The sequence below is a fragment of the Clinocottus analis genome, unplaced genomic scaffold (genome assembly GCF_023055335.1).
Source record: "Clinocottus analis isolate CAN_PGR_092001 unplaced genomic scaffold, fCliAna1.0.p SCAF_25, whole genome shotgun sequence".
NCBI classification, from domain to species: Eukaryota; Metazoa; Chordata; class Actinopteri; order Perciformes; family Cottidae; genus Clinocottus; species Clinocottus analis.
In genome coordinates this window covers 2568212-2595339 of record NW_027175987.1, presented here as the reverse complement: position 1 = coordinate 2595339, position 27128 = coordinate 2568212, and the positions used below count along the sequence as shown (strand labels likewise).

Here is a 27128-nt window from a genome sequence, read left to right as displayed (position 1 = left end):
ATCGGTTCTTTCTCATATTTGTGACGCGTCATTCTTTTTACATTTACATTCCTGAATGGCGGCACGACCACCAGTCTTTACTTCTCCACAGGTCTTTGTCATGAGGAGTGTGGTGTTACTGATGCAGAGGCCTACAGAACCACCATGAGGAGGAAGACACAGGAATACAGAAGCACTTTAGTATAGCACTTAAATGTCTCTCAGAGCATGTTGGAGTTTGACTTTATTTCAGAAATTGTACTTTCCTGATCCTTGTTGTTCTGAGTTTGTACTCATGGTTGAATGCACTTGTAAGTCGCTTTGGATAAACGCGTCAGCTCAATGAAATGTAATGTACTATCAACCAGGCTGCTGCATGAAGGAAGCGGCTCCTGGTTGTGGCGTTTACATTCTGTGTGCGCCATCTAGTGGCCAACAACTGGAAATGTTTACGAGGGACAACAGTTGTTTGATTTTTCCCTCAACAGAAAATATTTTTGCCTCCTTTTAATAAAAAATATAAAAAAAGATTTAAGCCAAAAATGTGAGATTCTGGCAACATTCAGGACACTTTCATGATTCTAAGTAATTGTTTAAGTTAATTAACAATTGAACATAATATTGCAGCATTGGAGTAGTTGTTTATGACTCATTTTATTATATCTAAATTGTGTATTGAAACATTTTCTCTCACTGATTTAAATATACAGCATCCTGCCTTCAGGACCTAAACGCTTTAACAAATACTCTTGTGTTGTCATTATAAAAATCCAGTTTCAGATGATCAAGGATAAAAAGTAAAGGTGAATTTAGATATTAAAGGCAGCTGTTTTTCTGATACTGATATTACATATCAAACAATATTTGCACTGGCTCTAACTGTGTTGCAGTTTTACAACAAATTATATAAAAAAGACAAGACAAATAACACATTTTAGACACATTTTTAAATAACTTTATTCTGTAAGAATTCTCAAATGTGTTTTAAGAAATGATGGATGGTTTCAGTTTTTATACAATTCCTCTTTGAATAAAATATTATTTATTTTCAAATTGCATTGGGTTGCTTTTAAAACGGACACCTGAAATTATCTATTTACAAAAGAAATCTGTTAACAATTCTATTCCACCATCCCCGCAACCTTTAAAATACCTTTTTAAAATGTTTTAATTACAATGTTTTGCTTGGTACAAAATACGGTGTTTTACAATTTGATCAAGTCTTTTTAAATTCCGTCTCCATATCGCTCACAATGTGGGAATATTTACAGGGGGAAGGGGGGGGGACTGGTGTCATGTGATCTGATGCGGAGCCTCCAGCATCTCCATCAGGAAGGTGTCGATAGGCGTGTCCCCGATGAGCTTGAAGAAGAACAGATGCTCCAGACACTTGAGGCCGATGGAGCGCAGGGCGGGGAGGCGGAGCAGCAGCTTGGCGAACCTGCGGGAAAAGAGACGGAGAGAAGAAGAAGAAGAAGAAGAAGAAGAAGAAGAAGAAGAAGAAGAAGCAGCAGACTTTAGCCATCATCGTTTTCCATTATGCAGAAAACCATATTTATATTATAACCAAAATCTATGAAATGGCATCTCATTTAATGAGATGCTAATATTCTCTTATTGAAGGACTAACAAAGGGTTTTGATTGCAATACATTTTATTTGAAAATATCTCACCGCCACATTTATCTTATAACTGTGGTTAATAACGACTTTGTCAATTGTGATTTATGAAAAAACACAAAAATATGATGCACTGCTCCTGTGTATTTAGTTAGATCAACAACTAACACACACAGCTTCAAAATCCTACATCCTGCATTTGTATTTTAACAATGAGAACTTTGACTTCTGATGATATTAATTCTTAATTCTACACTGCTAATGCTTTAATATTTTCTGTAAAATGTTGAATCCAAGAAGTCTTCCTTCAATGCAGTATTTTATGAGTGTTATATATCAACACAACTTCAATTGCAATTGCAATTACAAGGGTAACTCCACAGCTGTAGCAAACTGACATTGTAGACTTTATTTTATTCTACGTCATCTGTCGATCTTATGTAGCGGCCAAACGTGAATAAAAAAAACAAACAATTGCAACCATTTTCTATAAGCAGCAACACTAACGGCCTTGTTCCTTTTAAATCGAATGTTGTTTCAAGTGTTTGAGAGCTCAGCAGTGATGTAAAGTCATCTGAAATCTTCACGGCTACGTACAAGCCAAAGCAGCAATTCAACGCTGTGTTTTTATTGATTGCTGCTGTAATGGGGCGTGCCTCCTACCTGCCAGGCTGGTCTGGGTATTTCTGTTTTGTGTACGACTCCAATGAGGCGTAAACCTTTTCCCTCAGCCCCTCAACCTCTAGTGAGTTTGAAAGACCTTTTGCGTCTGAAAAAAAAACAACACACACTCAAAGTAAGGCCAAACATTACACCCATAAAACATTGAGGGTACAATATTTCAAAGCCACGTGTCTGTACTCGTACAAAGATACAGTATGGGTTCATAGAGAAGTCCCTTCAGCCTCCCATGGTGATGATACTGTATGTTTAATACATACAAATACACTTTTAGCATCGTAGTCTACCTCATTTAGCAGACACTGAGGGACAATGCCAATGCAGATTAAATTCCCTTCCAAGGAGGTTTTGCTTTCTGGCGTATTGTTTGAAAGTGACTGGAGGCCGAGCTGACCTGGGTTGAAGAGGACGATGGCTCGCAGGCAGCCAAGCTCTGTCTTATCCATCTGCATGTCTTTCATTTTGGATACCAACTCTGTCAGGACTCTGCAGGAGATCGAATGAACAACGTCAGAGAGCTTCGACAATGAAGGTCAATAGAGCAAAAAAAAAAACTTAAATATGCCCTTAATCACTGTATGAAGCAATAATATTTTTCCACTTGCAAGTGAGTCTTGCAAGTGTACTTGCAAGTATATATATATATATATTTATTTATACCTGGTGCTATAGAAATAGTACAAAAAATACATAATTTGCTGTTGTATTTATTGAGAAGGAAGCAAGAGACTCATTCCTTATCTACTTCTATCATCAGCTCTGGAAAAAAACTGTGTTTAATTATTTCAAAAACTAGCTCAATAGTCCGTGAGGGCATTTAATTTGCCTGATTGTTATCTTAATTGTTTTCCTTATCATTGTCCTTATTGTTATCCTTATTGTTGAGCTCCGATGAAGGCAACTAACACAACACCAACCTGACACCACAAAATGACTGTAATATGTCTGCTGAATTTGATAGAGTTATTGATTAACGCAACATCCCAATAGTCCCCGATCAGTAAGCAAATAATAAAAAAAACAAACATTTCTCTTTTGTGACAAAAAGAGAAGCAGACTGCTCTGTGACCAGCAGGAGGAGGCTGCCGGTCGTAAAAACACATGTTTCATAAGACAATATAGTAACTCTGGCCATATTGTTGAAAGCTACCGACCTATCAAAGATGGAGCCCACTCCTGCGCTGTGGGCGCTGTTCCTGTGGACGTGGAGGCCCGTCGCCAACAGGATGCCATCTTTTACCGTGACGGAGCGATGCGAGAATGAGGCGATAAGAAGCTCGTTCCAGCCTGGATGCCAACAGACAACAAAACATACTCGTATTCCTCCCTTTAAGTCCTTCTCAATTATTTGCAAATTATGCAGGACATATATTGCATGACGTATCAGTCTTCTCCTATTATGATTATTATTAGCCGGCCTGTGTGTCACCAGCAGAGGTCAGCGCTGGCGTGGCGCTAAACCGCACCGCTGGGACTCAACAAATAGTGCAGATATATTTGGTTTCACTGCTCCATTAAACTAAATGGCAAAAATGTAGTGAGCAAATGTAAAAGACTCAAATAGACCGCCTGTCTGGGGATGAATAACTACCCAGAAAGAAATGCTACACCACCACCACGAGGACAATAGGTCGTAGAAAGGTTTACTGTCATAGAGAAACATCTGTTTTCAATGCTGTTCATCTCCCCCCTGCACACATACGTCTGTTCATATATCTCTGATGCATGCATGGGGGTGCGTGTGTGTGTGTGTGTGTGTGTGGGTATGTGTCTACCTGCTCGTAGTAGGATGACCTGGTCATCGAGGGGGAGCTCGGAGAAGTGCGGGATCCTTTTCGCCCACTCCACCAAGGTGAAGAGCTGCTTGTCGGCTGCTTGGCAGATATTGGTGACAGGGTCGTTGGTCTGGAAGCGTGTCAAAATGAGATAGTCAGTGAATGTGTTGTTGAGCTCCTTTAGTGACGTCGAAATGTGTCCGACAGCGGTTAGCAGATGCAGCTGTGGCTATTTCTAGGTCACCAATTTCCTCTCTCGACCCACGAGAGTTTGAAGACATTCTTGAAGTTTAGATACTTAAAAAGTACGAGAATCTGGTTGACTCGCTTCTTGTCTGACACCAGAGTTCAACCTCGTGAGCGCGGTCTGGTGAGGTGGTAAGATGTATCGCAAAAGCTTTTGCGATGGCTCGCACGAAATTGTACACGTCTACCCAACACATGCATGCTACAAAACACAAGCAGATGAAGAGTCTGTCAGAAGCGTGATTCAACTGAGGAGTTAAACACGTCTTTGAAATGTTTAAATTCATGAATCTGCAGCATTGTGTGTTTGAATAGTTTTTTTCTGGACTTTAATTTGGCTTGGACTGATCATGTTCATTCAGCTTCGCTATCGCAAAGCAATTCTTCACTCAGCTATACAATAGTGTTTTTTAACCGCTGCAGCAGCACAGCCGCCTCAGCCTCACGTTAAAAGCAGCGATGAATAATTCATAGTTTTGATCAAACCAAAAGCTCGGCGGCCGCGATTCTTACCGAGTTGCTGGGGCTGCCGTCGCTGTACGACTCTGTTTTGGGCTCCACAGCCAGCTCGGCGTCCAGGATTTTGTCCACTGGCATTTCCTCGTTGAAACTGCTGGTAGATTCCACCTCGCTTTCCCCCCGCTCCCTTCCACGCTGCCTCTCTTCCTGCACCGCTGGACACGCACACACAAACACACGTGTTTCAACATCCCATGCATATTGTCATTGTCTAAACACATAAGCTAAACTAATGTTAACTCAGCACTGGGCCCTATTAAAAGAGAGTCGCTGTGACTATAGTGTGACTATAAGAAAGACAAAGAAGATAAGGAGTCACAGTTGATCACTTGAACACTTTACCCAATGATAAATAATCAAATTATTAAAGTTTAAAATGTCAGAAAATTCCCATGACAGTTTTCTTAGGCCCAAGGATGGTATCAAAAATCAGCCCAAAACCTAAAACTATTCAGTTTATTCTCAAACAGGGCAAATAAAATCAAGAAGAGAACGTGCCAAGGATGTTTTACTTGAAAAGTGACAAATAATTGATTATCAAAATAGCTGCTTGTTATTTTTCTATGGATCAAACAACCAATTGAAGACTCTAAACTGAATGCTTTCCTTAAATGTCCCCCTTTAGCAGCTTCAAAGTGGTTGAACTGATTGTTGGTTACTGCACCATACCATCAAAGATGAACATAAATATGACATATTTTCCATGGAGTCTGACACGGTTAGTATTTGGGGATTCTTTGAAATATATTGACTAGAATTTTGACAATAACTTCTATTGCGTAGCATGCACTTGTAATGATGGAAATAATGATCACGAACACAAGCCAGCAGCTCATACTCTGATGATCCGTAAAGCATATCACACCTGCACACACACCTTCTCTCTTCATGCCCATGGCCAGGCACTTCTGGTAGCGGCAGTATTGGCAGCGGTTTCTCTGGCGCTTGTCGATCAGGCACTCCTTCATGTCTCGACACGTGTAGGAAAGGTCTTTCCGGACGGTCCTCTTGAAGAAGCCTTTGCATCCCTCGCAGCTGTACACGCCGTAGTGCTTTCCTGCAGACACGGGGTCAACGCCATCAGCGGCGGCAACATGGTCGGTCGCAAGATTGTAATCCTGCGGTTGGCGTCATTTGTTTGTGTCACAATTGAAAGTAGGCAACTAAACAACGGCGAGGAAAGGCAGCTTTTGTCAACGGCACATTGGCAGCTCGTATACAGCGCACATAACGCAATAAAAATCATGATTAAGTCAATTAAGACAAGATAACACAGATCAAATTTACATAAATACATACAAAAATGAAAGTACTGCTGTGGTAATACCCATTGTTGTCATGTATGATTTGACCGAGAGGGAGCATGTTCAGGTGGGATGCCACATGTCATTGTTATCTGCTCAGACGTCTGATCACCAACGGCAACAAGATAGACCCGTTCTTCCAGATATGATCTAAAGCAACCGAGGAGCCTCCCAGATTATCCGTGCTGTGATGAGGTCTGTAGCCGGATTGAAATCTTCTTGAAGTCAATCCGTCTGGGCCGCCTCGCTTTAGAAGTGGCCGATCAACTGCAGTTGTCGTGTGTCCATTTCTTTTTTTTCTGAATTTGCGCTCAGCTTCTCCTGCTTTCTCGCCGCTGACTCAACACATCTGCTTTCTGGTTGCAGGCCAATAGCACTTGAAATGTTCAAAGAGCAAGTCAACATTGCACTAATAAACCTAACAAAAAGCCTGACAAGTTACCTTGAAATCTATCTCTCTATGCTCTTTGTTATCTTTCCCTCAGTCATCTGGCTGGCGATGGTTGTGGTTAGTGGGAGAGTACACTGGTCTGCCCCCCCCCCCCCCGCTTCACCCTCTAACATTACCTGAGGAGCGGTCCCCGCATATGGCGCAGATGTGCTTTGACATTCCCCCGGGGCTCGTACACTGGTAGTTGATGTTTCCCAGATTCTGGAGGCCCGGCGGAGGCTTGATGTCCTCCGAGCTGCTCACGCTGTTCATAGAGTTCATCTGAGGAAGACAGGAAGACAGAGGAGATAACAGAGGCAACGCTTTAAAAACCTGGTTGGCCCGAACTGAACTGAACAGAGTGGAGGAAGTGTGAGGCCGCCTCATGACACTCTCCCCCTTCCTCTTATTTCCTTCACCCATATTTTTTTTTCCCTCTCCCCCACCACACACTTCACTGTGAAAGCGCAGGGTGCGATCACGTGCTCAGTTAGTGGGCGGGGCTGAGACTTTTTGTCCGAGGCTTGTCATACAGGTTTTGTAGTGTTTGTTGACAGGGAGAGGCGGCTGAGACGAGTCACGCGTGCGGGGAGCGCAGTTCTCTGACACGCACAGCAGAGGGCAGCACTGCGTAGCGCCTTCTGATTTTGAAATAGGTGCTGTTGAAACTTCTGATCCAGACAGCAGTCCAAGTTTGAGATATCTTTGATCATCCGCTTCTTTCTAAGGATCCACAACCATTCACACCTCCATTTCAAACGTCACGAGACATTAATCAATCTCATATCTGCTCTCAAGGAGTCCCACTGAAACGTTGCAGAAATGAGGGATGAAAGGTTTTTGGGTCCGAGCAACAAGTCCATTTGACTTTTACATAAGTCTCTTTCGATTTTATAAGCTCTGCGACCTTTGACCCCCCCCCCTCTTTCGGAGACGCGCCAGGCGGGACGCATATTTGCGCTGCGCATTTTTGTTTGTTTAGTTGCAAACATCTGCACTCCATGTTGTAACAACAAGACTGACCTACACATGCCCTCCTGTCCTATATATTTGATGCTGCGTTGCATATAGGACATCCTACCCACAGTCACCTCAGGCTCTTCCTATCACTTATTTACAATGTGCACTCTCTTCTGAATATCCCCTAATGGCAGACTGTGACCTTACAGCGAAGGAGAGAGTAGAAAAAGAGATTTTTCTTTTCTATCTTTCAGTTTACCACAAGCTCAGTAGTTCTCGAAACCACCACCACCAAACATCTCCTGCTGCCGATGCCCCAAAGGCAGGTAGTCACACACAAATGAGCATTGAGGCCCCTGCGGACTCGCCTGTGTGAGTCAATAGTGCACAGCTATTCCTCTTCAGCGCACCACTCAACGTCATTTTCACAAATATGAACGGTAATGTATGGTTTGAAAAAAAGGAGTCTTGGTGGTGCATTCAAACAGTTGTTCAGACATGTCGCTTTCGACAGAGAACTGTAGTAAAGAGCTTCAAGCGCCGTATCTGGATTATTGATGCATCATACATTCTTTATACGACACATTGTATGTAGACCAGATTGCATCATACGTGCAGGAATGGGGCGCTGTGGGACGTTATCGTGGGCCGCGATTAAAAACACCCACCGTAAGTGGATCGTGGTTCATTTCCATTATCGGGATGATTTTGAATATTGTCACGAGTGACTTGGAAAACGCTGTCTCGTTTGCAAAATGGATCCTCACGTTGAAAAAAAAGAAATTGACTCACGCGATCTTGCTATGTTTTAGAATGACTTCATCATCTATTTATGCAGGGGGACCTTATTATTTATGGTTACCTCATTTTAAGATTGTTTGATTGATTTTTTGTTTTTCAATAAATAAAGACCAAATGATTAATCAATTAATTGAGCAAATAACGGAATTAAACACGAAAATGGAGCCCCCTCTTAAGTGAAACTCACAACACATGAATGGAAATAGCCTTCACTCTCAGATTGATTGAAGTACACTTCAAGTTGCGATGTAATGGTACATTACATAACTTGTAATGGTTTCTCTCGCTGCCGTTACAGGTCTGTTTGCAACAAAATGCAGCAATAAAATGGTCATATCACAAAAAAAAAAGTATTCTTCCCTGTCTGAATGATGTATGTAAATACACCTGCAATTTATACGATCAGAAAATTCGGATTGAAGTGATAAGAACAAGATGATAGTGGAAAACATGAACACCACCACTGTGGTTGTACGTGGAATCAGATTTTTCTTCTGTCAGCGAAGAACTGCTCATGAACTTCAGTTCACCCATGAAAATCGGATGTGATGTTGCACGATGCAGTGACCTGATGGAGACCTGGTCACTGGCGGCTGGGCGAGCAGTGAAAAGACGGCTACGTCGAACAATTGTATCAAACCCCGGCTGTCCCTGAAGGCACAGATCCATACTGTGATTGAACCGATGTATATCATTGTCTGCTGTGCCCTGCAGCATTGGCCTCCATCCAGCCTCTGAAGCACTCCATATGTGTACATCTGTGTTTCTGTATGTGCGGACGAGCATCAAAGAAAAGCAGCTCCATTAGCCCTCCCTCTTGTAGTCTTATGCATGTGTCTTTATATTATCTATCCAATTTAAAAAAAAAAAATGCAACCTTGCAGCGAAAGGATCTCTTTTAGAATCGTGAACAACTCGGGTACCATAATCGAGATCGAACTAAAAAATAGACTGCGGGGACAAGGGAAGAGAGAAAGTGTGGTAAAAGAAAAATGAGGAGAAATGGCGAGAAAAAGAAAAAGTGAAAAAATCCAGAGAAAATGGAGGCTGCTCTTTTTCTCTTCCTTTCTCTCTGTAACTCATTAAGGGCTAATGGACAGACTGCATCTTAAGTCCCCTCGCATGACAGCAGTAACACAGAACCCAAGGGTGACCTTTAGGGCGAGAAGTTTAAAGGTCGCTGGAGGGGTAGGAGAGAGAGAGGAAAGCCAAGGTATGCCCGCCAAACACATTGGATATGCCTAAGCTTCAACCTCGGTCCGCTGTTGGAGATTCCAAGAATGAGAAGCACATGAGCAGCCACAGAACATGATAGTTTGACGCGGACAAAGCTTCCCGAAAGCAGAAATTTGAAATAATATGAACCTCTGTTGAGCTTGGGAGGAAGGAATCCCAGCGGGTGAGTGTTGAGGACGAAACACATGCACTCTGTTTCAAAGTATCTTGGCTTGATGTTTTTTAAGATGAATTACATTTTTTACTGCAACTGGAATGCCCATATCATTTGAAGATGAACCGTCTAAGAGTGTACCAAAGTATATTTTCTTCAAGTGAAAAGTATAAATGGAAGTCCTTCAGAAAAAGAAGCCTTTTAAGGCAAAGTCCACAGCTATCTGATGACCATCAAAACACCCACACATTTTCTCACCTGTGGACTGCCAAGTGGTCCGAAGTTCATGTTGGGCGTGGACGGCAACGATATAGAAGGCGAGCCCAGGGAAGATGTTATGACGGGGTAGGGTGAGGCCAGGCCGTTCATTGTAGATCCCATGGTGGACATGGGGGACGTTAAGGGCCTGGAGGTGCTGATGACTGACGGATGGCCGACCATGCCACCCATTGGAGGAGGATGGGTGTGGGTCATTGGCCCCGTAGAGTCTGGAGGAGAAGGAAGAATGTGTTAAAAACCCGTGAGGAGACACAAGATAAAAAGATTGACTAAGATATTAGTTGATTAGGACACAAACGAATGCACGAACAAAACATATTGCTTAAACCTGTCAACACTGACATTATCAACTTGTGAAGTAGCTAAGGCAAACCATAGACTGAATATAAAGATGGTCGACATGACAGCTGTTTCAAAGTGATGCCAAAACACCTCGATAGCCCCCTTGTGGCGAGCTGCAGTACAGGTCAAAAACCCCGCCCCCTACTTGTTAGCGGATGGGCTAAAGTCATAGTACACATCAAATACATTTTTATCAAAATGGTTTCTGTCATTTTAGGTAGTTCTTATGATGCTGATGTATTTTCAAGTGTTCATTTTTGGTTTGTATTAGTTATTTGATGCTCTCAAATAGGGGCTGTTATTGACGGCCGCTCTGAGCAAAGTAGTTCCCGGAGTCGGAGATTTGCACAAGAGATGGGAGGGGACTGAAACTTTCCATAACCGTCACTCCAAAGTGGAATCAAATATGTGTCAATTTGACCACGAACGTAAAATACCACCGTTATTGTGTCTTTCGAACCAAACACGTTGTGCTAACTTAGCAGCTAGCCGGCTAACACTAACAAGCTGTGGCTCGTGATTGGCTCAGGAAGGCGTTATTATGTAAAAAATTGCAAGATGGCAGCTCCTGCATCCGGGATATTTTGACTTCACTATCGTACAGTGGGAGGAAGTATAAACGCATCTATACAGCCTAACATGTTAGCTAACAGCACGTCATTTACACATCCAACAGAGCAGCGGCAATCTTAGCATTCATTTAAAATGGGAGAACCAGGTTCTAAAAAGAAAAAACATGTAAAACATACTGCCTCCGGGGAAATGACAGGTTAAACAACCCCGAGACTCTGAGAATATATTGAGATTATAACTGTGCAATATGTCTTTATGCAGCCACAGTTGTGTAAAATATGGCTACACAAAGCGAACCACGTCGGATTTTGGTCAGAGGGTGCTGACTTTGCTTTGCATCCATTGATGTAAACCGACAAGCTGGCATTTAAATAGATGACCTACTTAGAAAAGCTGTCAGTCAACTGAGTATCGGGGCGTGGTGTGTAAGTTCATGCATGTGATGTAGCTTTGAGCGCATACATTCATCATCAACACATATTACAAATACCAGCATACACTTACAGTATGCATATGCACAGGGTCAAAATGTACTTTACTGCACAGGCAAATGCAACAAGCTGTCACTGCTTGTTCTATTACGGTCAGATGCAATAAGCAGCTCATCTCCAGGCTAATGTTGATGACTCAAAGAAATGAATAAAACTGTTTTCGTTTGAGCGAAATGTTACTGATGAAGAGTGACATGCCACCATATGCGCAATTGCCCCAATCTGAATGCTCAGAAAATTCAAAAGCTTTCGCTTGTGTGTCATCCGTCCACCCGCACACGCACACGTTTGCACACGCACACACACACACACACACACACACACACACACACACACACACACACACACACGTACTACACACAGATTCACAGTGTGACACCGGGCCCAATGCCGCTGTTCTTAATTAAATCTCACATTTCTTATGCATATAAAGATGGCATAGCACGCAATGAACAGTACCTGTGTTTTGGCTTTTTAAAAAGATGCAAACAAAAGTATGTTTTCGTCTTTTTCTTACATAAAGCTCAACACCGTTGTCTGTTCCATTCTGAATGGGACCATTATTTACAAACTGAACATCATGCTGGATTGAAGACAATTTGAAACTAGCGATTGAAACCATCAACTCATGTTCCCAATGTTTACTGAGGGATTGAATCAAGTGGGAAGAAGGGTCATTTTCTTATAGAACTCTACACAATCAAACTTATTTTGACAACCGGAGGAGTTCCTGACGGCTATTCGGAAGAATGCAAGTTTTAGGCACTTCCTCATTGGCTTCACTTTTCAGAACTGGGTTAAAGTCAGGAAGCTCTGCACGGAAGCTAGATTTAGAAAAAGACCCTTTTCTTTAAAACTTGTCTGAAGACTCACTCTTACAGGCTTGTTTTATGATCTAATTATCTCCAATGAAAGGTCCCACACCAATTTGTTTCCTTGTCTCTATGTATTTTGTAGCATTACACTTGCCAGTATATATTGTTGGCAGGCTGTATTCAAGACTCACAATCTTACCTGTGATGTAATCATGTGCTGCGCATTATCGGGACAAACTAGTTCCTCTAGTTTTGACGTCTGCTTGTTGATACTTGATGGTAAGGACATGTATAATATATGTAAACACCAGGATGACTACATGTAGCAGGACATCTTAAAACTCTGCTTTTGAACAGTTTGGTTCTTAATTTGAATTTCACATATCGAGTTGTCATTCCTGTTTCTGTCATCCATTTTAAATATGTTTTTCATACACACACATAAGGAACTCCTTTGACAGTTTGAAAATAACTCAACATATGTACATGCCCACAGGCACTGGCTGTCAGAGGAGCATCTCCAATGTTTACTAAGATTTGTTTCTTCCGCGTCTAACCTGTCATATAAGTATAGCTCAGGTTCGCAAATAATGTTGAGACAAATTCTGCATGTGACTTCAGTTTGCAGCTGAAAGTTTGTCTTGCTAAATAGTTTGCAATCGTTTTAAGAAGCTTTCGGATACTTAACCTTCGACATTGATGAAGCAGATATTAGTTTCTTCTCCACCGGATACCATGGCTCTATTTTAAGGAAATGGAAAGTTTGAGCAATGCATGACATTTGCTTTTTCAGATTTCAGGGAATTGGGAAACAAAGAGTAATGTCAAATTGTCTGCCTATTTTTAACATGAGGACACACTGTTGAAACACACAGCTGACCAATCACTCCTTCCCTGTATGCCAAGGAACAGATGTTGCGCAACTTCCTGTTTAGCACGGAGACGGCAGCTTCTCCACCCCCTCTCCTATTCGTCCACTTTCTCCAGCCCTCCATGAGTGAACCCTGGCAGACAAATATGTAATGGGGCCTCCCTCTCTCCAGCAGAGCGGACTGGACACACAAATATTGCAGTAAAATACAATTCAAAAGTAGCATACTTTCAGCTGTATGCTACTGCCTGCAAGTGCTACCTAGATTTAAATCCTACAATGGCGGGAGTGTATTCTCAGCTCTTTGGAGGGCAGATTCCTCTAAATAACGAGCTTATGTAATGGATGAGGACTGTACAGCATGTACTGTGTCTGATTTTGTGCACTGACCCCTCTCTTTATCTGCATGACAAATTCCCTTTGGGGCTCGTAAAGATCCATTCTATTCTAGAAGTGCTGAGTAGGAGATACAGTAACAGGGCCTATCGTCACTCCAGCCAACAATTTGCCAACATGCTCTCGCAGACATCGAGACCCAAAAGTATCATCAAAGCCAGAAGATGATGGTTGTTACATGGATAAAAGTATTTAATAGACAGCTCGTTGGGGTAAACAAGCGCCATTTGAAACTAAACTCACAACTTGGAGCAGTGCACCAGTGCTTGTATTCTTCCTTTTGTACTTCATCGTGTTTACATTTTCTCATGAGCTTGAAGTCAAGGCAAACAAGTAAAGCATCAGCAGCAAACTCAAAAACATGGTTTCTATTTTAAAAAAAAAAGAATAACACACAAAATGTTGAGCTGCAGGATTGCTCATATTTAATTTATGTTGCAAGACCAATAACATGTGAAAGAGAACATTTAATGACGACAGTTCAATCTTCAATATTCTTTGTTTCCACCTTTTCAAATGTGAGGTCTGCCTGATGTTTCATAGCATTGGAAATTGAAAATATCTGTATGCTGCACTGTTGTTTGGACAGCAGTCAACTGCTCAGAGAACTTTTGATCGCCAAACATTTCTGAGAATTTTTTTACATAACCATGCGATGCATTTGAAACCTATCCAGTCTCATGTCTTGTTAAAGTGTATATTTTCCTACATGGCTAGAAAACTTGTGTTGCGTGCTTGAGACAAAAATAAAGATGGCTGCATTTTGCTCGGACCTGAGAGTCTTCCTAGATGCAGTACACGGGAGAGCACAAAAGCACATGGACAGTCAGCTGGTGGCGGGATGCCTGAAAGGGAATGGCGAGTTGAGGATGCTTTGTGAGGGGAGTGTGTGTTTGTGTGTGTGTGTGTGTGTGTGTGTGTGTGTGTGTGTGTGTGTGTGTGTGGAAGAAGGCCAACATGTTCAGCGGAGGAAGCATAAATCGGCCCAGAGCGGCTCAAAGGGGCCTATCCTCGAATGACCCGCCTTAACCGGCTGTTCCATCTCTATTCTATGTAAATCAACTCTAAACAAAGAAGCCCCTGGAATGTACACGCCTAAAACACGTTGCACAGCAGAGGAAGGTACATTATCAAGCAGCGGAAGGTTGTTTATAGGCAGCCTTAAAAAAATAAAAAAAACACTTGCAGAATTCACACAGATTTAGTTTCACTGCTTCCTGTCGGTTTCCCACGAGGGTTGCACAATAAATTAAATAAAAACCGCGATCACAATTTTGGCTTCCAGCAATTCAATTAACATGTTTGACTGTGAGAGTTTTCTACGCTCGTAGAAGCTCTGCTGCATATCAAATCAAGTGTTCCTAAGCTAGCAGCCTAAAAGGAGGCAATCGAGGAGGCAAGCGCGCAGTATTTGCCTCACTCCTCGCCGGTCAGGAGGCAACCGAGCAATATTTCTAATATTGCCCCACTGCACAACAATTCACGGAATTTTGTATTTTTTTTAAGTCTTACTTTGAGGCATTTGCCAGGACGTAGTCTAGCACAACTTGAAAGCAACAGCAGTATTCAATTTTGTGTGGAAAAGTACTATTTATTTTGTCCCTAAAATCAAGGAATAATCATGATAAATAATCCTGATTGTTTAAAATAACGCAATCTATACCGGGCTGCAGCAACTCAAGCATCTATTTGAGAGCAAACAAGCAGACAGAGCAGCGAAGGGCACCTTTGACCGCTAGCGTCGCAACTCAAAGGTCGACTGTTGCCAAACTCCTGAATCAAGTTCAAAAAAGTTCCTATCTGCAGCAGCCGACAGTCACACCGATCATTCTCAGAAATGACTGTACGGCGGACGCACATACAACAAAGTGAATCGGCGCCGCCGCACGAAATGCCCTTAAAACAGCAGACAATCAAAGTTTGATCTGGATTAGGGATGAAGATACGGATGTGCACTACTCATGGTGAATTGTTTTTAAACACATCAGCATATATTTTCTTTCATGTTCCACTTTAGGATCCTGGACTGGACTTTAGCCATTATTAATTTTTCCATGTTGTAGTAATATTGAGTATAATGTAATATAAATTATTTATTGGAGACAATTTTGCTAAATTACAAAACAGTCGCTGTCAATGAAGATCTCACCCCCTCCAACAATATATATATATATATATATATATATATATATATATATATATATATATATATATATATATATATTATACATATGTATATTTTTGTATATCATTGTAAATTAAATACTACAAAACAATGTATTTTAGAATAATAGTCAAAGAAATAGTTGACAAATAATTGACAGTGAAAATAATGCAGTCCCACTATGAACTCATCAGAAACGTCTCCAATGTAAACAATTTCCTGCTCCTCATCATCGTCATCATCACACGGCTGCTGTATGCTTTAGAGGAACATTCATGTAGGTCAAAACACATTCCCACATTTGTGGCAGAGAACCGCCAAAGCTACAAATGTATCACAACGATGTGATGATCAACAGGTTTACAGAAACATCACAGACCACAAACCCCTCTAAATCCCTCGCTGTTAATTACTGGGTAGAGGCTGGATGGAGCACTCCACTGTGTGGTAATTCAATAAGCCCATGGCCCACTAGCTAATAATATCTCCTGTCTGGAGAGCAGACTAGCAATGGGAGTGTATGTTGGAGGGTGGGGGGGGGGGGGTAGTGAGGGATGAGGGACCGAGGAGGGAGCAGCAAATCAACTCCTGAACAACTCTTCAGTATCTATGAGATTAGCTCTATGAAGACAGATCCTCAGCGTGTGCATCGACCTGTTCAATACCAACGTTGTATGGGTCTGCATGTGGAGCACGCGTGCATGCTCTCGTGCTCATAAGCGAATCAGACATTCGCCAAGTGACAGCGAGCAGAACGTGTCCTAAAGTAATCAGGCGGACAGCCAACGGAGCTCATTACATCTAGCGGACATGTAATTAAGAAATCTCTTCCCTGCCAATCCAGCTCATGAACGCCAGCCGCGAACCCTCGTCTGACACACACACACTCCTCGCGAGCACAAGACTGGTCGCCTTTCACATTAAAAGAGATTTTTTTTTTTAAACTGTCCCATTCACACTTGTACAAAATCACCACCCTTTAAACATTCATTTCTGTGCTAAATGAGGTTGATGTCTGATCAATTGTGTCAGTAAATCCTCTTATCCCCGGGTAAGTATCTGCAGCTCAGCAGGCCAGCTGTCAAGAAGGTGGGGGGCAGAGGAGGAGGGGACAGAGAGAGGGATGGAGATAGGAAGGAGGGGAGCCGTGGATGGATGGATGGATGGATGGGACGATTGGTGGATGGGGGAGGGCATTGTCTCACTCCGAATTGGCATCCCTTCCCAAAGCTCACATGATCTCACCACCACACACGCTCTAATCTCTCCTCCTGGCTGAGAACATTAGATCATCAATTGAAAAAAGCCCCTGTTTGTTTGTTTTTTACTGCACAGCTGTGATTGAGGAGATAGACATGGTTATTGGTGAGAGAAAATGAAGACATTCTCTACCGTTACATCAGCAGTAAATCGTCCGGAGCTGCTCCAGCGACACCTGATCCCATTTCTGAGTTGAACAGCCAAACTAAAAACAGCCCATAATACTGGATAAATTTCTTTTCTTTCTTTTTTTTTTTAAAAACAAGAGAAGAAACATTCTTCTCTTGTTGAAAACATTAAGAAATAGAAAAATGTTTTTCCCATAAAGGCCTACGGCTGTGACAACACAAGCGGTCGAGCTCGGGAACCTCTCTGACCTAAATTCTGTCCTGTAGTCGTAGTGAACTCGCTTGTGAACTCACATACTTTCCATCAAGAAAAAATATATTTACTACCTTTCTCCCTACTGCATCCCCCCCTCGCTCTGTTATATCTGTGTAGCATAGCTTCAAATATGTAAGAGAAAATGGAGCTTATGAACATAAAGTAAACACATCATACTGTATTTCCCATATGTGGGCCATTGCTGCCGTGTCCTCACATGCACAGACACAGCAGACGTGCCAGCGGGGGACTTTTAACACATAGGCACAGGATCGATGAGGAGGCCGGAGCTGAGACAGGGACGAGATAGATATGGTTGTGTGATAACAAAAAATTATTTGGAACTTAGACCGCAAGAGCTAACAGATGGACAGAACAGGCTGACCGAGCCGTCCTGAAAAACAAACAAACAGGTGGACTGAAAGACCCAAAGCAAACCGAGGCATCCATCTGATGAGGTAACTGAAATTAGTCCCCAGAAGTAGTCTTTGGGCTTCGGAGAGATGGGGAGGGGCCATCAAAACACACACACTCACACTCACACTCACACACACACACAAACAATACATACCAACCCACTCAGTTCATGCTGTGACCAAGTGAGTGTGACCAGGGTGACCTGACCTCTGGATCTGTGACCAGATCCTAGAAGGACAGCCAGATTACACAACTGGTTTAGTAGTCTCAGAGTAAAGTGGCATCTTATAAACTGTGAAAGAAAAGGATGTTTTACATAGTCAAAGCTTTTTTTTTTAAATTCCATTTATCTGTTTGTATTTTTATATAACAATATCTTAGTGGAATTGGTTGGAATTCGGCAAAAAAAAATTATACAAATTTGTTTTGCACGCCTGGCTGAAGTGGAAAAGTTGTTCTGACATAAAAATCATGACATACATAAAGCATGTGACTTCAGCGTCCACTGAGGTTTACGTTTCACTGAAGAGACAAAAATTGCATCCGATCTGTGTGGAGCAATGTGGAGACTGTAACTTTCCTCAAATTATCATTTTATACATGTTTTTCCCCAATGTTTTAGGTTTGGCTGACACTGTTTATGTTGATGAACACTCCAGTTATTCACATAACAGCAGTGGATAGATAGAAAGGTGCATTTTCACACAATTACACAATTTTCTGATGAATATTGTTACATTTTGGGCTACATCAGGATGGAAACCTGGCTATTGATTAAGGTACTTAACAGCCACACTAGCAGCTCTGTGAAACTGTACTTGGGGACAGCGGTGCTAACATGTTGATCTTAAGCAGGTATATTATTTGAGGGTGCTAGATTCGAATCAGAGCTTATCTATTGCTTCCACACATGGTGGCGGCCGACTAGCAGCTAACGGTAGCCTACTAACAGTGATGGTGGTCCAAACAACGCAACGGTGTTGTCAGCTAACGCCTAACGGTGCTACACTTTTGCCATGATGCCGGCGGTCTGAAACTGCTGCATGAGAGCAATGCAGAGAGAGTAGTGTCCATGAGCTAGCCTGTTGCGAGCTAGCCCCGCTCACATGCGATAACATGCACTAAAAGGCATTGCACCCGGCCTCGCTATGTTAACAAAGCGCAGAGAAGCTGGAATAACAACACTTAGTTTAATGTGTTAGCATGCTAATATCTGCTAATCAGCACAGAACACAAAGTACAGCTGAGGCCGGAGGGAACGTCTTTAGTTTTGTGGGGAATTTCTTCTGATAAACCAATAAGTCAGTGGACCTGATGGTGCCACCACAGGAAAAGTCAGAGTTCAACCAGCGTGGCATGTGAATATTTGACCATTATGTTATAGCAATCCATCCAATAACTTTTTTAGATATTTCAGACAGACTTATCTAGCTTGAAAAGAAGTATGAAGCGCAGAATCCGGCGTCAAATTCCATGTATGTCAGAATGTACATGGCCATTAAAGCTGATTCTGATTGGACCAACTCACTGGCCGTATATAAATCAGCTTTCTTTAAAGGGCTGATAAGCTTTACATGTTTTCCCCCTTTAACCCCTTTAACAACTTTAATGTGAAAATTGATTTTTCACATTATACAACCACATTGTAAAAATGAACTCACAGAAAGTCACATCAAATTTGGACAGAAACAAAGTCTGGAATATACAAAGTAATTCCACAAACCTCAATTTAACATTTCTAGAGAACAGAAAACTTTCAAAATCCTCCATCTTTTATCTAAACCGCACTCCAACTGTTTTCGACAAATTACTCAGCAGAGGCTCCAGTGCCCTTTCAATCCATTTTTCCGTCAACGTTATTGTAGACTAATGATGAGTATTATTATGGTTGTAATCACAGCTGTGTGGACTGCCCTGCTGTGCTTAGTGGAGAGAGCGGAACAGAAAATATAGACAGCATGTACATGCAGAACAGGTGGATTAGCATGGACGCTTTTGTACTCCAGGGCCAAGATCGGATGCTGTGAAAGGCTTTGTGAAGTTTGTCTCTGCCCTTTCATCGGCCCCGAGCTGAAGAATGAATGAACACCCTCAAAATTGTCAGTCAGGAGGAACTACGGTTACAACAGAAGGGAAAAATGCTTCCCTCAGTGGCACTAGATGAAAGAATCTATCTACACATTACATTTGTCCACACAACAAACAGTGAGCCAGTTAATAGGCTGACTACAGTATGCGTGGAAGTGAGCTCCCATCAACACCTCCCACGCCTCTTTTTAACACAAGAAGTTGGAAAAGCAAAAAACAAACTCATTACAGTGAGCGTTGATAGAGGGATGCAGGGTGACAGACAGCAGACAGAGAGAGAGAGAAAGCACGATTGAGAGGACTAACAGGAAGAGACAAGTGTTGAGGGATAAACTGAAAGTGAAGGACGAGGCAAAGGGAGCTGGAAGCATCCTCCCAAGTTGAGTGGCATCCCTGCTGACCACATCTGAGACTTAAAGTGAGTCACAAGCAACACCAAAGCCTTGTACCTGTCACAATTGGTTAAAATGATCCAATGATTTTAAAGGCTTTCAGCTGCTGGGGGCCAATAAGATCATGAAATCTGTATCTTAATGTCATCCCTACCAAAATACAGTCAATGTGAGAAACAGATCACAGTGAGGATCATATATAATCTATATGCAAAGAAGCTCGACCGCTGAATTTGCACTGTTCTTTGCAGGTTTCTTCCACTAGGGAAATAAATTCAAAATAACTTGTTCGGAGAGTCCACAGGGATTAGAGGCATTATCGTAGTGCATCTGTGCAGCGCTAGCTTTTAGTGCCCCATCTCCACTTCTGTGGAAAATCACAGCGCGAACCGCAGAGCACAGACAGGCAACCTCTTTCACAACATACATTCTGATCTGATCCAACAACACACGCACACACACGCACACACACACACACACACACACACACACGCAAGCAAGACAAAACCCGGCTACTCACAGTGGCCATAACCTATCTCCTTCCCGGGGCTGCCTCCAGCTGCAGGTGATGCCATGGGGTGCCACATGCCTTCGGGTGCAAGTGTGGCGCTGGCAGGATGCCAGTCCCCCAGGACCAGGACTCAAGTGTTGGCTCGGAGACAAACTAAAAAAGAAATTACGTGGATACTCCAGACATCAATCACTTTTTAGGACAGAAGAGGAACAGACGGGTCGACGTGGAAAATGGGCGGGGATGTTGGCGAAGAGCAAAAGAGGCGGGGTCCACCAACGCCGGTTATAGGATTACCCAGATTATCCTTCCTCAGAGATCAATCCCAACAGGAACTGTTTACTGACCGACTGCTGCACAAGTCAGCTCTCCCACCGCCCACTCACAGCGTGCGTCTATCTCGATCAGCGTCGGTAAAACTATCCATACAGCGACACCTGTTGTAGCGGCAGAACAGAGTTGTCTGGCGCGAGCGAGGAGGGCGCTCATTGGTGGAGGGGCTCACACTTGTGTAGTGTACAGTACAGCCACACGTTTCCTATTACTGCCTCTTAAAAGGGACCAAGACTGGGGAGCGTGGGAAGACAGTACGACACTGGTGTTCCTGTAGACCAGAGAGCATTATGTTTCAAATGACATTTTTCAATGACAGATGTCCCCACTTTCTTCCCTTTTGTCACAAGCTTTTTGACTTATGCGTAAGTGGTATAAATGTGTAGTGTGTTGAGAAAGGAAGTGACTGGAAGTATGCAGAAGTTAAAGAACTATCTCTTGTATCTGCCTCATAAAAGTTGTAATTTCCCTTCCTGCTTAATGCCAAGAAATACCAGTGCCAGGAGCATGCATGCTTCATGGTTGCCTACGTGCACATAGTTATTGTGTTTGTGTGTTTAACAAGTGTTATAGCATTCCAGGAAGTCAGGAATTGTCTGTTTCAGTGCACCAGGATAGTCACGCAAACACACAGCAAAGTGAAAACCCAGATGCAAAACCCAGATGCACACACAGGCCAAAAATATACCTTAAAGGCAATGAGGAACAATACATGGCAAACCCTAAGGGAGCCTAAATAAACGAAGAACACCCACGCGCGGATGGATTCAATCTTTAGTCTGACCCATTTCAAGACATTGTGTATCAAAACAGGCTTTAGTAATACAGTAATACAATAGTTTTAGTGGAGCAAACAGCACTCAAATCAGCCTACGAAAAGTAGGAGTTAACTTCTTTTGGAGCGGCTGTCGCTCATGGGGATGAGTGGTCGTCCCGTTACCACAAGGTAGGCGGTTCGTTCCCCCATAGTTCACAGGTTGAAGTGTCCCTGGCCAAGACACCTAACCCCTGGCTGCTCCCCTGGGGCCTCACAGGGCAGCCCAGGATGGGTTAAATGCAGAGAAGAATTTCCCCAAGGGGATTAAAAAAAGTGCATGTTTCTTGTACTTTTCTTTTTTGGTCAACAAAGTCAGAGGCAACATGAATTCTTGGTCATGGAAGTATGTAATATCGTTATCCCCAGAAATAAGCCCGAGCCAATAAATGTGAAATTGACACTGATTTTAGTCTGCAGCTGCACTTAATCTATCCTGCCATCCGATTAAAAGTGCACCCTTCAAGCTTTGGGAAACAGGCATTTGCATTGAAGGGTGGCACTAAAAACTTGAGACGCCTTCCCCAACATGTGCGCGTCTATTTTACTCAACATGACTCAACAGAGTTTTCTTGTGCTGTGCACCTGCACGAGGCTGGATCAAGTGTCTATACAGTGCTTGAAGGGTAGCCACCGGTAACCAGATCCCCTCTGTGACAGTAACTTGGCAAGAGACTCGGCCGACGGGCACAAGAAGACGGAAGGACAGAGAAGGAGAAGATACACATGCTGCCTCTCTTTCAGACTTAACAAACCCCGCAGGGAGAAGCTAAAATAATGCAGTCCTCCTTAAATGGACGCCGTGTTATAATAGTGTGTCGTGGCCCACATAGAATACGCCAAATTAGACCTGACAGACATAATTAGCATTCATAGCTCATGGTATCATGGACTATGAAAACATGGGAGGACGATAACTGGCAACCTTAAATGTATGGTACACTCTCAAATGTTTATTCCGAACAGGCTCATAATCCAATCATTATACTGTCACCAGTGTCATGAACTTGTGTCTGTAAATTGTAAATCTTACACAAAACAAGGACATTATCATGCAAGACACTCGGTAGGGTGGACGTTAATGGGAAATGGCTTTCTGAAAAAGAAGCAGAACAATGTGAAAAATAGGTTGTTTTTTTCCCCCAAACAGCTAAGTTTGCTCGTGTGTTAATGTGTGAGGCTGTGAAACAGGAGCGGCGCACTTAAATAGCACTCAGAATAGCCAAGCAAAAGGTTTTCAGCCGGTTCTTCGTGTCCCTCAGTGGAGAGGTTTAATGAGACATAATAGATGTTACTTGTTGCTGCCAGTCGTGCTCCTGTGAATCCGCGAGTGCCGAGCAGAACTCTTTGCCCGGGAAAAATTAGTATTTTACAAATAAAACATGGCATCAGTTTATAAATAGTGTGCACATTGTCAGAGACTAAACTACCCAACAGTAAATAAGGGAGCTGAGCTCCACCTCAACAAACTAAAATATTTAGTTCCCTCTTCTTCTCATTATCAGTGTTTAGCGTGTTGTTGTTGTTTTTTTCATACTTGCCCAGTCGGGTCAGACATATAGTTGTCCAAAGTCAATTTGAACTTGCCCCTATACAATTTGTATTTTTTTATTTTTACATTAAAAAAAGAAAAGAAAAAAGACTAAAGATAATTGTGATGTTTTAACATTCATGTTTATGCATCAAGAAGGAAGTGAGATGGCTCACTCCTCCGATACGTCCATTATCAGCTCCGTGTTTAATACTTCCATACCATATTCCCAATCGGGCAAGTGAGATGATGGATTTACGAGCCTGACCTGGCATTTTATTTACCACTTATTGTGAAACCCTGATGATGACTGGGAATAATTCTGGCTCATCGACAGCCGTCGATGTGCTGCATTTACTCTGCACTGAGGCACACTGTTATTTATTCAACCTTCGTATTTAGTTCCAATGCCTTTGAGATCGATGAATTAATTAAAAGCAAACACTGAGATGGATACGCGCCTAAGACGCCAGGGATGTGTAATATGTTATGTTCAGTGCGAGTCGGTGTGCGTCCATGTGTGACATGCATGTCATACTGCATGATTAGCGAGGAAAAAGCTATATGATAACCTAACGCCGCTGCGGCCCGTGAGCCTTTCAAGGTTCTCTGCTTGATTAAAGCTGGAATTAAATCAAGGCTTTGACCTTCTTTACTAATGACTAATTACTGGCAATTAGCCCAGAGAATGGCCTCCTTACGCCCCTTCTCTTCCTTCATCCTGTTCTCACAATTAGCACCCACTCACACACACTCTGTAGACAAGCAGCCTCTCTGACACATAAATACACACACTCAATCAAAAGTGCCTGGGAATAAACTCTTTGTGTACAGCGTGTGCTTATGCGTGTGTCAGCGTCGAGGCTCTGCGGGTCTCAAGCCACAGAATTCTTGAGCAAATACCTGCGGAGAGCCACACCCCTTTCTACCTGTGTGGTGTGTTTTAAACTCTATAGGAGTGGGTGGGGGAATGCTCTGTGCAGGGATCGGCCTGTTCAGAGAGCAGGTTTAATACTGACACACACTTCACAGTCAAATAGTATCACCCACATTCTTTAAGTCACATGATATCACAGTCACATTTTGCTGTGCAACAAGCTATGCATAGGCGGTCCATATATTTGCAGCTGTGAAGTTTCGACATGAGCACGAGCGCGCGCGTGTGTGTGTGTGTGTGTAAGACCTCCTCTTCCTGAGTGTGTACTGGGAGGTGAATCACTGACCCCTGGCAAGTGATGAGAGTTCACATCAACGAGGGTGACCTCTTTCTCCAGCCCCTACACACTTCCCCTTTATTTTTCTCCCTTCACTCTCCCACCCTGTTCTTCTTTTTGCCACGACTTCCCCGATCTGCGAGCTAAATACGCTCTCCCTGCGTGGGCGCTCGTCAGCTCGTCTAGAATCACTTCCACTGACGGAAAATGGAGAGAGAGAGAAAAAAAAAGATAAAACGCTGAGTTTTGAGAGAGAAAAATGCTGATTTTACTGAAAGCCCTGGGAAGGCCTGCATCAACATAACATGTCTAAGAAAGCTGAGTGGATCACGAAACAATCTACACATAATCACCAGTTTTTCTGACTGCTTCCCTTCTGCTGCACACTAATAATGACGGATTCATTTTCGAGCTATCATCTCCCACTGAAGGCGTGAACGGCCCTGTTTTTGTACATGTGTGGGCTGTTGATGCTAAAATAAATAATACATCATAGTTGGGGGCCAGCACACACAGAACAAAACAAGAACAGTTCTTGAAATTATGTCTTAGTGGTTGTGGCTTTCCACTCTTAAACAGCCTTGAGGCTTTACCACCAACTTATAAAAAGTAAATGCACGAACAGATTAGAGTTGTTTTCTTTAGGTTATATAGCTGATACTATATTATAAACAGTACTTGTAGTACTTGTAGCTTCTAAAATGACCAATATTCAGATTGCAAAGTCATTTTCAGCGAGGAAAAGTTGCAACAGCTGTACTGTTGCACCATAACAAAACCCTGCATTGAAATCAAGATTGATACAATTCTTTGAGATGAGCAGTTTTTAAAAAGTGACTCTAAATAAACTGTAAACAATTGGATACACCTTAAAAGATACTATGAATATAAATAATAAATGTATCAATTACAACTTTTGTCAAATCTTCCTAAAAGATTGGTAAAAAACAAACCTCGACGTCACTGTAACCAGAGAGCACCATCAGGCAAACAGCATCAGCAGGGGACTACAGGACTAAAACACATATCATACTTAATAATAAAGGATCAATAACACATCTGCACAATAGTACACTGGTGTGATGCTGTCCTGATGTGCATAAACCTTTAGATGCCACAACTGCCTGATCAGAGTTAGTCTTCAAAGACTGACTTGAAGGCCTGTGTAGCCCAGAGGGACCTCTCTGTTACTCCTGTACGCTGCAGGCTTCCCTCTACAAGCTCTCCAATCCAGATGTCTCCCTCATTCCCCGGGGAGCCACATTCATTATGGAAACAATTTTCAGCCCCTCAAAATGGTGCCGAGATATCTGAGATAACATAAAGGGGGTTTGCACAGTCATTTTTTTTTTTTTGTTGCAACACCCATTTTTATTTGTTTCCTTGTAATGCCACACTATTATTGCTCATTGCCCCCTTACAGAAGGCAGCGGTTTGGAAGCACATGGCCTTTCTGTACTGCAGTGGGGTTTAACAATGAGTGTATCTTTCAGTGAGAGAAAAAAAAAACATCACATGATAAATGATGCATACAGTGTGTGACTCAGTGAAGCGCACACAGGCTCCAGATAGTCTGATCTAAATGTAAAAAAGAAAAAGAAAAGAAAAAAGGTTCAGCTAACAAAAACAGAATCCTGGTGATTATTTGGTACGACAAAGATGAGGATACGTGTACAGTGTGTATCCCACATGTTGCAAACTCCACAGTGGAGTCGCATGTCCTTGTCTCTGAGGATTGCCCCCAAATTTCTACTTATAGAAAAAGAAAAAAGGCATCAGCTGGGTTCAAGGGCAAAGTCGCCGAGTCAGAGCAGGGTTCAGCCTGACAAAACCACACCATGCTGTCATTCAGCTGGATATCGCAGCCACAGTGTTGACCTGGGCGCGTCGTGCACTCGTTTTTTCCTTTTTTTTTTACCCCCCCAAGTACAAGTTTGTTCATCAGTCGAGCTCCGCCATTCCTCAACGCTGTTTCATGCATTTCTCTCTGAATCTGACCGCCATTGCCCGACCAATAAATTGCGTTTCTGTCTCAAACAGTTTAGCAAGAGACGCGCGACAAGCGCCATAAATTACATACGCGCAATTAAAGTGCCAACCTCTGACCTTGCCTGACCGGCACAACCTCGATCACCTGACTTTTGTATCGGTCGCGGCTTTCGTTTCAGTCGGCACACACAACAACAACAACAACAACAAAAACCCGACTACCAGCGAGAAGAATAGCAGAACAACCGGGATTCTCAGACGGGAGTCGGTGGTTAAAGTCCTCGGTTCGCTTTTCGCGCACAGCTCGCAGGCTGGGGAGAAGACGCCATGAGACGAACGCACTCTCGAAGTCAAAACAACATGCAGCAGCTCGGCGAGCAGCACGGCGGACGGGACCCGGGTCACAAATACATGTTTGAGGCGAACTTACTGAGGTGTAAATACGGATCATTACTGTCCATACTGGGCGAGTTGTTGCGTCGATTTCCTCCGGTTGGTGCTGCTCCGCATCCCAGCGCATTCCTCTCCCAGCCCGACTGAACTCTGCAAGGCGGCTCTAC

General features: G+C 42.8%; 1 protein-coding gene across 3 annotated transcripts; it reads right to left on the bottom strand.

The window, feature by feature from the left end:
• Positions 1 to 957: 957 nt before the first annotated feature.
• Positions 958 to 27128, bottom strand: rxrgb (retinoid X receptor, gamma b). Of its 3 annotated transcripts, none has more exons than XM_068591318.1 (11): positions 26999 to 27128; positions 20697 to 20840; positions 9963 to 10192; positions 6691 to 6835; positions 5685 to 5876; positions 4814 to 4974; positions 4055 to 4184; positions 3434 to 3566; positions 2674 to 2765; positions 2262 to 2367; positions 958 to 1420 (listed from the first exon to the last, which is right to left on the bottom strand). In XM_068591318.1, the coding sequence occupies exons 2-11, from the start codon at positions 20761 to 20763 to the stop codon at positions 1273 to 1275; spliced, it is 1404 nt and encodes a 467-aa protein (XP_068447419.1). In that variant the 5' UTR covers positions 20764 to 20840; positions 26999 to 27128; the 3' UTR covers positions 958 to 1272. The 3 variants fall into 3 exon arrangements, with proteins under 3 accessions (XP_068447419.1, XP_068447420.1, XP_068447421.1); XM_068591319.1 differs by having other exon boundaries at positions 5697 to 5876; XM_068591320.1 differs by lacking the exon at positions 20697 to 20840.

What these genes read in the sequence shown, in the direction of transcription:
- rxrgb (XM_068591318.1), bottom strand. Translation starts at nt 20,763, where the DNA reads ATGTGGCACCCCATGGCATCACCTGCAGCTGGAGGCAGCCCCGGGAAG. An exon ending in GGTCATCCTACTACGAGCAG is followed by an intron (nt 3,567 to 4,054) that starts GTAGACACATAC and finishes GTTGGCATCCAG; the next exon opens with GCTGGAACGAGCTTCTTATC. An exon ending in CATCGTCCTCTTCAACCCAG is followed by an intron (nt 2,368 to 2,673) that starts GTCAGCTCGGCC and finishes TTTTTTTTTCAG; the next exon opens with ACGCAAAAGGTCTTTCAAAC.